The sequence below is a fragment of the Tigriopus californicus genome, chromosome 10 (assembly GCF_007210705.1).
Source record: "Tigriopus californicus strain San Diego chromosome 10, Tcal_SD_v2.1, whole genome shotgun sequence".
In the NCBI taxonomy this organism is placed as follows: Eukaryota; Metazoa; Arthropoda; class Copepoda; order Harpacticoida; family Harpacticidae; genus Tigriopus; species Tigriopus californicus.
In genome coordinates this window covers 1,080,890-1,093,131 of record NC_081449.1, presented here as the reverse complement: position 1 = coordinate 1,093,131, position 12,242 = coordinate 1,080,890, and the positions used below count along the sequence as shown (strand labels likewise).

At 42.2% G+C, this 12,242-nt stretch overlaps 1 protein-coding gene across 2 annotated transcripts in view; it reads left to right on the top strand.

Moving 5' to 3' along the window:
* The first annotated feature begins 7,124 nt into the window (after positions 1-7,124).
* The window catches only part of LOC131888569 (beta-1,4-galactosyltransferase 4-like), a 9,774-nt gene continuing 4,656 nt past the window's right edge, over positions 7,125-12,242 (top strand). The window contains exons 1-3 of one of the 2 annotated variants that reach the window (XM_059237458.1): positions 8,216-8,639; positions 8,699-9,308; positions 10,929-11,126. In XM_059237458.1, the coding sequence (XP_059093441.1) occupies positions 9,210-9,308; positions 10,929-11,126 (297 nt within the window). In that variant the 5' untranslated portion in view covers positions 8,216-8,639; positions 8,699-9,209. Of the gene's footprint in view, positions 7,713-8,215; positions 8,640-8,698; positions 9,309-10,928; positions 11,127-12,242 lie in introns of those variants that run through there. The other variant, XM_059237459.1, reaches the window with a different exon arrangement.

Here is a 12,242-nt window from a genome sequence, read left to right as displayed (position 1 = left end):
CGTTTTCTAACCCTGACGGTTGGAGGCATGTGCCAGAATAGAAGAATCCGCCAGGTCTTACAACAAGGTCGGAGCTTGGTCCGGATGTCGTGCCAAACTTATGGATCCATGGACCCGAGTTCTTGTACCTATCTGAAGGAACATGACCCAAGGAAATTCGCGTGGAGAAGAATTTGGAAGAAGTACGGACCAAATTTCAAACTAACAACGTGATTGTGGTTCAAGACATCAATCCATGGTGGGATGGAATGAAGTCAACCAAGGAAGCCATAGAAAAAAGAAGGTCGGATCTACAAGAGCAACCGGGAGAAAATAACGACGAGCAAAGTGAAAGTGGGGTTCAGATCTATTTGATCCGCTAGTCTCAGCTTGAGAGCTTCCCTCAAGACATGGATTAAATTTGGAGGAGAGATGAGTTGAAGAAAACGTCCTGTTTGGCGAACCTCACTCCGTTTCTGGATGATCAAGACTGTCTGCGGGCGGGAGGACGGATGGATAAGGCCAGAACTGCCCTACGAACGTCGCCATCCTTTGATGTTAGATCCAAAACACCCACTGACAGATTGGATCTTGGATGTGTGGCTGCAATTATCCGATCGTCACTGACCAACTTGCTAATTAAATTAGCCTAGGAAGCACGTTCCCTTTTTTCACACACAATCATATTTCTCCCGATGGAGCCTTTCATATTTCGGGCTTTGAATATGATGAGCAAATAAAATAATAACCAAAACTTGGCAACCTTTCTCTACGTAGCTTGGACGCCAAAGATGAGATCCATGTCAACAACAATCATCCAGGGACAAACCACGGGTTGTCAATTGTGCGTCAACAATATCATGTGCTGAGAGGTCGTGAAGCCACAAAATGCCCATGAGGCCTTGGTGCGATCTGTCAAAATGGCCGTGAAAGTGATTTTGGACAAGGAGAACAAGAGTCATTGACAATTTAGGGAGGATGAGATGCAACTTCTCTTTGCGGAGGCCTGAAACCTCCTCAATTGGCGGCCATTGATTTATGAACCGGGAGATCCTAACAAACCATGTGCCTTAACTCATTTTTTGTTGCTCCATCCAAATTCAACGATCCCGGCTAGAGATTACAGTGCGATGACTCCGAGGCGCCATTGTCATTATTTGGACTGTCTCATTGATGAAGTATGGGTTGTTGGAATAAGGAATACCTATCCACTCTCCTTTGCCGTGGGAAGTGCTAGTGGTGGATCCCATGTCAAACCGGGCGCTAGATGGAAAGTCCGAACACCGTGAAGTGTTCCCTGGATCAGATGCAAATGTTCGACCTGCCAAAGTCAAGCTACCAGAAGAAGAAATGGTTCGCCCAATCACGAAGTTGTGTCTACTCAGAGAGCCTGGATTCGGGAACGAGAAAGAGGGGGGAGGATGTTGAGACGGAAATACCTTGCGGCTGTCCGTGTTGTGCCAGGTCAAGACAACCCTGCAGCCGGAAAATTTCTTACAAGAGGCCACGACAGCAGACATGCGCAGCTGGGCAAGGCAATTCAAGTTGTAATATTCTACGTCCAACTTAAATAGAGCAACACTCCCGCATCAACAATCTTTCTTCTTCTCATTCTTGGACCTTGAGTTGGAAACAACGGTCGGAGAGGTCATTGAAAAAAACACGCCAAAGGTTGGCAACGAATTGTGTATGGCGGCCCTGAAACGGAGCTTTGCTGTCATATGCCCCCTGTTCAATCAGAGACTAGACTATTTCCGTCATCAACAGAAGAATTGGCAAGCCATCTCAGCCTTCCTGGCCTGGCTCCATCAGAAGGGCATGAAGCTGATTTGGGTTTGGTCATTTTGGAAGAGAACTATGTGTTCAGGATCTTGAGTGGTCTCTTATACATGAAGTTGAATGAGAAGTTACTTAAACTTAAGAGCCCCAAACTAGCCAGTCTACTTGAGGAGGCCCCCAATGTAGATGTAGCATGGAGAAACTTCAAAGCCAGCTTGGGGATTGTGAATCCTGCTATGCTCCTGGTGACCCATGAACGTCCGCAGCTCCCCTACGCCAGACAATCAGAAGCAGGGGAAAGGATACTTGCCTACCATTATGCCAAGTGCAGCCATTTCCCCCGTGATGATGATGGCTTCAAGGCTTGCCGGGTTGGGTTGATTATCTGCCGCAGTTTAAACGCAAGCAGAGTGGTGTCAGACGTACCAATCAAATTATGTCGGAGACGAACCAGAACCAGATGCCACCGGTGATGCAAACAGCCTACTGGGTAACGGATAGATATCTCATGGTAGGTCACGGTCCCACTCATAGGGGTCAGAGGAGAGTTCTCCTTGCTTGAACAGGTCGTTAGCCTTTCATGTATCAATGAAACGATGGTTGATGTCCCCATGTATTCCACCAGTCTAATGACAATCCCGTCCCCTGGGATTTCGGGCTGGTTTTCCGAGAGTTCTGGGATAACTTATTTCTTTATTGATTATGCTGCCCAAAGATATCCATTTTGGCTTTGTATTTGGGGATTTGAATGTGATAAAACAATTGAGCAATTGTTACCTACATCACCCCTGGTCCCTCATATTCCATGGGGTTTTTATTAACAGGGAACAGGGACCTTCCTCCTTTTGGACATACAGTCAGGAGGGCATGTTCAAACTGGTGATTTTATTGTCATGGGGCCGAGGAGACAGGTAGCCTCAAACAATAAGTGGAATTTGTCTTTACTTGTGAGAGTCCATTAATGGTTATCCCCCACGTGAGTTGCAATTTCGTATGCTATGCAATTGAGTATGAGTGAGTGATTATTTCTGTCATATATGAAGTCCATTGCCTAATTGAACGGTTACTATCCATTGAAAAGTTCATTCCATAAAGGAAAAAAATATGTTGATGGCCTTAGGATATTGGTAGTTGGGGAGCGTTTGGAACCATGAAAGTCAGAGGAAGGGAAAGTCAAAGACAACCCGATTACCCCTTTGTTGTTTGCAAGTGTACTGATTCACAACCCCCGGAACGTTTCCATTCACAGAATTGAACATAATAGCAATCTTCTTCACTTGTACCAAATCGTTGATCTTTAATATGTTCCATTTCTTGAAAAATGGGCTGGTGTATGATTTGACTTTTGTCCCTTCAATTCCTTTGACGGCATTCTTTTGCAGAGAGACTAGAACCTCAACACCATGAATTCCCCCAAAGTATTCAAGTCCTTACTCTGGTTTGCTTTTAATTTGTGTATTGTAAAGAACACACCGCAGTTTGGAGGGTATTGCGTTCCTTCCAACAAAAAACGAAAAAAACAGTTATCCAATTGCTGAATGCGATCTTTCCAAGTCAAATTTTCGTCAAAAATTAAACCCAAGAACTTGACCATCTTTTCAGTTTGTCCTTTTCCCACCAGTTTGTTGTATCCTAGTCATTTGTTGTTATTTCATTTATGCATACTTGTCCACATCCCTCATTACTCGCCACAGCTCATTTCCATTCACCTATATTTACCTCCATCTCTTGGCATCAAATATCATTCTTAAGCCAGCACACGACCATTGAACATGGCACAGTTGGTTTGAGCCGACCTACGTGGCCAAAGGACGGGAAGACGCCCACTAGACGGGAAGAGTGGATGCAAGAATCGCCCACTGGATGGAAGAATCGCCCACTGGATGGAACAATCGCCCACAGCATGGAACAATCGCCCACTGGATGGAACAATCGCCCACAGCATGGAAGAATCGCCCACTGGATGGAAGAATCGCTCACTGGATGGAACAATCGCCCACTGGATGGAACAATCGCCCACTGGATGGAACAATCGCCCACTGGATGGAACAATCGCCCACTGGATGGAAGAATTGCCCACTGGATTGAAGAATCGCCCACTGGTTTGAAGAATTGCCCACTGGATGGAAGAATCGCCCACTGGATGGAAGAATCGCCCACTGGATGGAACAATCGCCCACTGGATGGAAGAATTGCCCACTGGATTGAAGAATCGCCCACTGGATGGAAGAATTGCCCACTGGATGGAAGAATCGCCCACTGGATGGATGAATCGCCCAACGGATGGAAAACCCGATGCCCATAGACTTGGAGGAAAGGAACCGCCTGTAACTGTGCCTGGGAGATCTTGCTTCCCCGGATGTCTAGTTCTGGCCATTCCCACCAACTACCAATTTGATGTTGTCACCATAAGAAGACGCAGTGTTCAAAAAGCCCTATCAAGTTTCCAGAGAAATTCCCAAACAGAAATTGGCATTTTTCTTTCTCAAGAAGTCATAGGGAACAACTTTGATTTTATTGTTTTATGGAATTCTAGTCCACATAAAAAACTTACATACCTGAAAACATTATAAAAACTAAGATTTTCAAAAACCTACTCAATATAAATTAGAAGCACACTTAGTTAGCTCTTGAACGTAATTTACGATATCATCTATTTCACCGCTACTTAGTTACATCGGATTTAGTGGTCCAAATTTCATCGTTTTTAGCCCCAAAACGCCCCGGTTATATGTTAATTCAATTTCCCAAAGATTTAATATCGATTTTCACTATCGCAAAAATGAAAGATTATTTTTCCATTTCTTGCATAATTTCAAATTAAGTTAAAACCTTGTACAACCATATCTAAAACCCTCAAAAAGCAGATTTTTGAAAATTCATTTTTAAAAGCGTCCAAGGTACATTTAGTTGAGTGGTCACTGAAAATTTCACAAATATCAATGAAGCCTTAAAGAAGCTATTTTCAATCAGTTTCAACAAAGTCTTCAAGAAACGACAAAATCTATAACATTGTCTGTTGTATGTACCGTCTTCAGAATTCAAGTGAATGCATAACTAAGTGTACACATGATGATTGTAAAACACATTTTCAAAGATTACACTTTTAGTGTGTTTTAAGTGACATTATATAGCATTTTTAGCTATTGTGAGACTATGTAAGAAGAGGAAAACTATTCTTTTGTATTTGTGATATTGAAAATCGATATTAATTCTTTCGGAAATTGAATTAACATATAACCGGGGCATTTTGGGGCTAAAAACGATGAAATTTGGGCCAGTAAATTCCATGTAACTAAGAAGCGGTGAAACAGATGATCTCATAATTTATATTCAAGAGCTAACTAAATGTGCTCCCAACTCACATTGAGTAGGTTTTTGAAAATTTTAGTTTTTATAATGTTTTTAGGTATGTAAGTTTTTTATGTGGGCTAAAATTTCATAAACCAATAAAGTCAAAATTGTTCCTCTTAATTTTCTGAGGGAGCAAAATGCCAAGATGTGCTTGGGAATTGCCATCAAAACTTTAAAGGGTATTTTTACCAATGTGAAGAGAGGCTGGCAGTAATACTAAGCTTTTGAAGTGGGGCAATAAATATTATAAAAAGGAGAGGCCTAAGGATGGATCCCTGGGGAACACCTGTCTTGACATCATGAATGTCTCTAAGGGATACCTCGACCTGAACAATTTGCTGCCTATCATGAATGAAGCTTCTTATCCAATTGAGAACCATGCCTTGGATCCCAATGTCATGAAGTCTTTTAAGCAAAAGCCCATGATCTTCTTTATCAAGGGCCTTGACAAAGTTGAGATAAACTACATGGACTGATTCATGGCTCTCTAATCCCTCAATAACCTGATCTAAATGCTCAATCAGTTGGGTAACTGTGCAAAAATGTGCTTGGAACCCATGCTGGCTAGGAGGGAGGACTTCATGAGTATTTTCTTGATTAAAAATATGAACAAAATGAATAATTTCTTGAAAATCAACAAGTTTGACCTTGATGATCTTCTCAAACACCTTTGCAATATTCGAAGTGAGAGAAATCGGCCCTATAGTTACTGGGGAACGACTTATCTCCCCCTTTGAAAATTGAAACAACGTGAGCTAATCTTAGTGAAAATGGAAACTTGCCCTGATCCAAGATGCAACACATCAAGCACGAGAAAACAGGAGCAAGAGCCAGCGAGCACTTCGTCAGAAACCGAGATGTCACACCATCAGGAGCAAGAGAATTCGAACACCTTGAGTCCCTGATGGACTCCAATGCATCTTGATCTGTGACTTCAAGATCATTTAATAGCTCAACTTGACTAGCCTCGCCAATCACAAGAATCTCGTCTTTAGAGCTCCTGAATTCGGTGGATTTGGAAACACACTAGACAAATGATCTCCAAGAATGTTAGCCGTAACCAATGTGTATGGCTTTCTCATCAACCTTGGAAGGCCCTACAGGGTGTTTCATGTTTTCTGTAAGAGTTTGTATAAGGGAAAAATGCTTTCTGATTCGACCTGGCCTCCTGAACCACTCTCATCTCCTTTTTCAACTGCTCATTCTCAATGGAGGCCTTAATCCTACCTTGAATCAATTCTAACTCTGTTTGAAGGCTAGCCACAACTACTGGATTCGAATTGCTCTGAATCCTTTTTTCTAGTTTGTCACTCTTTTTGAACAAATGCTCCCTAAACTTTAGAATTATGGATGTTGTTCCACCTCTCGGAAAACATTCAGGGATTGCTAGAGAGGAGCAAACTTCGTCAAAAACTCAAAATGTCTTGTCTAAGGCTACATCTATGGACGGTTTCTGTTTCAGCCTTGAAAGAATGCCGCGCTCCCCTAACTTTTCTATAATCAACGGCAAATGTTCCGCTCCGAACTTGGCCTTACTTTATTTCCAGGAATTGCTGAAAAAAATACATTTTTGTGGTTGAATGGTTGAAATTCGAAAACATATCGCAGAAAAATGGTAACCTTTGATAATATAATTTCAAAGTTTTCCTCTGCATGAAATTTTCAGAGAATTCTGGGCGATGTAAAAGGTTTTAAAGTTGCACGATGCAAGTTTTGGCCGGCCCAACGCATAAATCACCCTACCACATATTACTCAAGGGAAGAAATCTTATTGAGCTTATCCCAGATCATTCTTTAGTGCTATTTTTCTCCATTTTTGCACTGTCTTTTGTTATCTTTTCCGACTTAATTACTTTATGTAGTTTTGAAGCCTTCAATTGGTAGGTTCGCTTGAAACTTTAACATCCCTCCTAATCATTAATTCTTCGGCATTGATTATTTTTTCAAACAAGCATTTCTTTAAAGTGTTCATTGGATGAACAGGTGTTTTCTCGAGCAATATTCTTTGAGAGCCATTCATTTTGAAAGCCTTTCAAGTGAATGGCATTGTCACAATTGAGGCCAGTAGTTATTATACTAACGAAGTTAGCAGTGCCTACTCGAGCTAGTGAGAAGATCATATTAATCATCAGCAAAGTGATCTTTTTGAAGAGTAATAATACTTTGATTCCAGCACACCTCTCTCTTTCCTTACAGGGCGTCCGAAATACGCTTGTGAAGTGAAGGAAAAGGGGCTCAAGATCAAGTTCGGCGCCCTACTTTTTGGCTTGGGTGTCGAATCCTGCTGGGGAAAAGCCTAGACTAAATTCACGACCAACGTTCGCCATGAGCTAAACGAATTTTCAATAAGCGAAAGAATTGTGTTACAAGATTGAAACAAAAATAATTTTTGGTGTAGCATTGACACATTATTGCTATCCCATGTCAATATCCAAAGCCTGTTGCTTGAACAAGCCGGCAGTTGTAATTAATTGACAGATTTCATTCAAGCTCGTTGGCTGGTCATCTTGCCCTCACTATCGCACCATTCTATCTCGCCAGCTTCTTGTTTTTCGCGGTAGTTTGAATTGCCTGATATTCCCTATGCGATGTTACGGAGAGTAAGTATGAATAAGTGATCTCGACTTTCTCAGTTTTTGAGCATTGCGTGCCAGGTGCCTAGGATCTTGTTCTTGTTCTTCCTTCAAATGGTTCATGAATGTCTAGCCCTAGGCCGAACTGAAGACATTTCCGAGGGTGATGCAATAGTTAATGTTGATTGTGATGACGGAGCAGGAATATCCCTCAATGGGACGGACACCGATCATTCCTGATGAGTCGAATCAAACTTTTGAAGCAAGTGAAGCAACGTGCTGTATTACAAATTGACAACATCTGAAGCAAACGCCGCTTAGGAAGTCGATTATTGTTTAAGTATAACCCAGAAAACTAACATTGCAACATTAAGAACTAAGGAATAGGAAACCTGCCATGTATATTCCATGATTATTTTTAGGATTTTGCGTCATTTTTAAAAGGTGCATCTGACGTGATCTTTGCAAATTAGGCAAATTGATACTTTGAAAAGAAGAAAAATAATCATTCTTAAAGTAACGACGTTTCTGAATATCTTTGTGATTAGACTTTTGCTTTTCTACTTACAATCATTATTGTAGCTCTTGCATGTCTTCCTGATGAAGTCCGGATCCATGGCGTCCCAGTTCTCATTAACGGCGGCCTTGAGGGCTTCAATATTTGAGTGCTAGACGTGATAGGCTTTGGAATCAACATGGGGCCAAAAAGAATACAGGGTGACCAGTATGTTTTAGGGCACTTTTTAAATAGATATATTCGTTTTATTTGAAATTGCCGCGCATTTTGGGCTATTGTTGTTGAAAAGTGCATCAGTAATGTTTTGATCTCGACTTTAAAGAAACCCCCAAAAATCAAGACTAAAGACTAAAATGGAGACCAGAGAGGCCATACTGCGACTTCACCGAGAAGGATACAGTTCAAGAAAAATTGCCGTGACCCTAAAGGCCATGAAAGTGAGCAAAAGTACAGTTTCCTACACAATCAAACGGTTCAATGAGACTAACTCTCTCAGCAGCAGAGCAAAGTCTGGACGTCCGAGGTCAGTACGGACGAAAAATCTCATCAAGTCAACCAGGATGAAGGTTGTCAGAGACTCAAAGCGTTCAATCCGGAAACTGGCCTCAGAGGCTGGAATTGGACGAGAATCGATGCAAAAAATAGTTACAAATGATCTGAAGTTGAAGGCATACAAGTTCCAGAAACGTCAACTTCTTAGTGCAACAACTATGGAGAAGAGGATGACCAGGGGGCAGTGGATCCTCAATTGGCTCAGGGAAAGCACGCACCGGAGTATCATTGGGACAGATGAGAAAATTTTCACTGTTCAAGCAGTCCATAACAGCCACAATGATCGAAAACTGAGCAAAGATATCTTGAAGGTTCCTGTGAATAAGATAATGTTCTTTCAGAGACAGCATCCGGCCTCAGTGATGGTGTAGGCGGGCGTAACGTCATGCGGGAAGAAAACGCCTCTAATCTTCATTCCAGCAGGGGTTAAAGTCAACCAAAATGTCTATCAAACGATGCTAGAAGAAGAAGTTCTACCATGGATGCAATCTCAGGACTGGGAAGACTCGTACTGCTTTCAGCAGGACGGAGCCCCCAGCCACACTGCCAAGAAGGTACAGAGCTGGTGTCAAAAAAATTTTGAGGAGTCTTGGGCAAAAGAAATATGGCCCCCCTCCTCTCCAGACTTGAACGTTATGGACTTTGCCATTTAGTCAATCCTGAAGAGGAGGGATGGGAGAACCTCGTACAACAACATTGAATCGTTAAAAGCTGCACTTCTCTGTGCCTGGGACGATCTTGATGGTGAAGTCATTCGTGATTCGTGCCCGTCAGTTGAGAAGAGATTCAGGGCCGTCGTCAGAGCTAAAGGAGGCTATTGTGAATAAGCAATGCTTTAATTATCGAATTTTATGTCTCTTATTAGTTTCTTGTAAATATTTTTTTTTTGTGAATTCAACCCTTTCCGAGATATTTGGCCTTTTCTTTGCCCTAAAACATACTGGTCACCCTGTAAACAAGGGGATAAGCATCCGGCGAGTAGGGTGGCCACATGGTCTTGTCCCAGAAGGGAATGTTGGATGAGAGCAATGCCTGGGCCTTCTTGCTGGTGTGTGCTGGGTTGCCATCTTGCTGTAAAAGCATATTCTTGCCAGGGAATGTGGCTCTGACCCACGTCATGAACTTGGACTCCAGGATGCTGACATGACATGATGTCCTTGGCGTGGGCACGCATGGACTTGAGTGACTCAGCCTTGATGGCGTTCTTGATGGCATCTGGTGCAATCTTTCGCTTGAAACCCTGACCGAGCTTCCTCTCAAGGCCCCTGCCGGCCTCCAGCCTCTTCTTGACCTTGTAAACCATGCTCATGTTCACGTTGGTCATCTTTTCAATTTCGGTGGGAGTGTCACCCGCAGGAAGAAGGGCGGACACCTCGATTCGTTTTTTGCAATTACAAAGCCATCCTTCATCCGATTTGAATACTTTCAAAACAAACAGCTGTCCTAATGGCAAAACTAGAGTATGCGCCAAGCCAAAAAGCAATAGAGACTAAGAGCTTGGCATAATAGTAATTGATTGTTGGATTAACTATTACGCACCCGGTAGGAAAACAGACATTCCAATTTAAAAACTTAAGTGACAAATTCATTTCAAAAGCAAGAAGTATTTGATTCATAAGCCTTTATTTATAACACCCATAGGCGGAAACCCAATCTGATACAGACATGACACTGTCGAAACAATTATGCTGACGATTTTTGACAAGTGTCACCTTTGAACGAAGTTTAACCCTCTGACCCGAGCATCCAAAAAGCAAAAAAATATTGTTCTTTTGTTCCACAATACTAAAAGTGAACTCGCTGACTTGTTATTCTGAGCAATACTCCAATATTTTAGTTTAAAGTACGGTGAACCATTTGAATTTTTAACTTGATTAAAAAATCTGTAAATTCTAGCTTCTGAAATGATTGGCCCGCTTTTTCCATTATGCCAGAATGAAATGATTAAACAGCATGCTAATACTATAAAGGTTGCAGGAGCTGAGCCTGTTTCCAGGCCCGGATGAACGAATGATTGCTTATATAGGTATTTTACTTATAAATATAGATTCATTTTCATTTCCCCGTAGTTACCGTTTTTTAATTGGAGTCCCATTTTTTTGTCGTCTTGGCTTTTTCTCTCAACTGTATCTGTGGTGAGATTAATGCAAGTACGTAAATTTTACTCTTTACAGTTTTTTTCAACGATTGTATTGCTCATGTGTGTCGTGTCAATTGGGGTTCACGTTTATGAAGCGATACTGACGTCAAGAGAGCACTCTGGGTCAATTCCAAAATTTTCTCTCAACTACACGGAGGATATTGTGGATTTTATCCCACTTCAGGACTTTCTGGCCCATGATTCAGTTTGGCAAAAAAACCGTTATCAACAGGTGAGTTGGCAAAATTCCTACTAATATTTGACGTAAAAGACGAAGCAAACGTGTTGTTGTCCTTTCCATTGGGCGGAGGTAACGCCCTCTGCCTCACCTAGTTAAATAAACGTAAGAAATGTAAATAAGCGAAAAGATGCTTGCCTTGAGCAATGTAATATTCGATGAACAACTAAATGCCTTGTCATTGTGACACAATGAACACATTACCACCTTTTTTCAGACATTTCTAACCCTATAAGGGCAAAATTCAGAACAGCTATGGCATCCAAATATAATTTGACAAGGAGTCGTATTGTGTGTTCCTGATAGCGCTCTAAAGCACAAAGAAACCTGACAGAGAATATGACCGTCAATTTTTTGTTTTGTTTTAGAGGGTGATCCCGAGATCGGAGCCGTGAAACAGAAAACATGGTTGGGTAAACCAGCGCTGTTGTTCCCTTTGATTGACCCGGCCTGGAATATGGCGTGGGGTTGTACATAAGTTAGCCTCAGGCACGGACTTCTAAAAAAAGAGTCTTCTAGAAATCCATGCCCTAGGCAAATAGGGAAAGAAGAAACGGGAGGCATCAAACGTCAGTCTTTTGAGAACACTCAAAACTTTCGACCATCTTTGTTATGAGGGATTCCTTGACAGGTTGGGGTGGTATTTCGGTTACTGTTCTGGCTGGTCATCTTTTCTTGTCGGTATTTTTGCACACGTCCATTAGTGAGAGGGTGAGAGTTATATTTCACCATGCAGTTGTTGGTCAGGTTGTTCAAGGAAGTCAAGGCTATCTCGGCCACAGGCTTTTGGCCAGAACGTCGGTAGAGTTCGTTGTCGGTTGAGTGGTCATGGAAAGGAACACAAAGAGCAGCCTTCATAGCGGCGCGGTGGAGCTTATGGAGCCGCTCAAGGGCTGCATCAGGCCCTCCCCCACCTGGATTGGTTAGCAGGGGGAGACCGTAAATTAGTTTTGACGTAAAGATGCCCTGCACCAAACCACACAGAATGTCACTCGGAAACTGATAAGACAAGAGGCGCAGAATCCCGATCCGCCCCCTGAGCTCAGTTTCCAGGACGCTAAGATGGCTCCTCCAGGACAAAGACTTATCAATTACAATTCCAAGCATCCT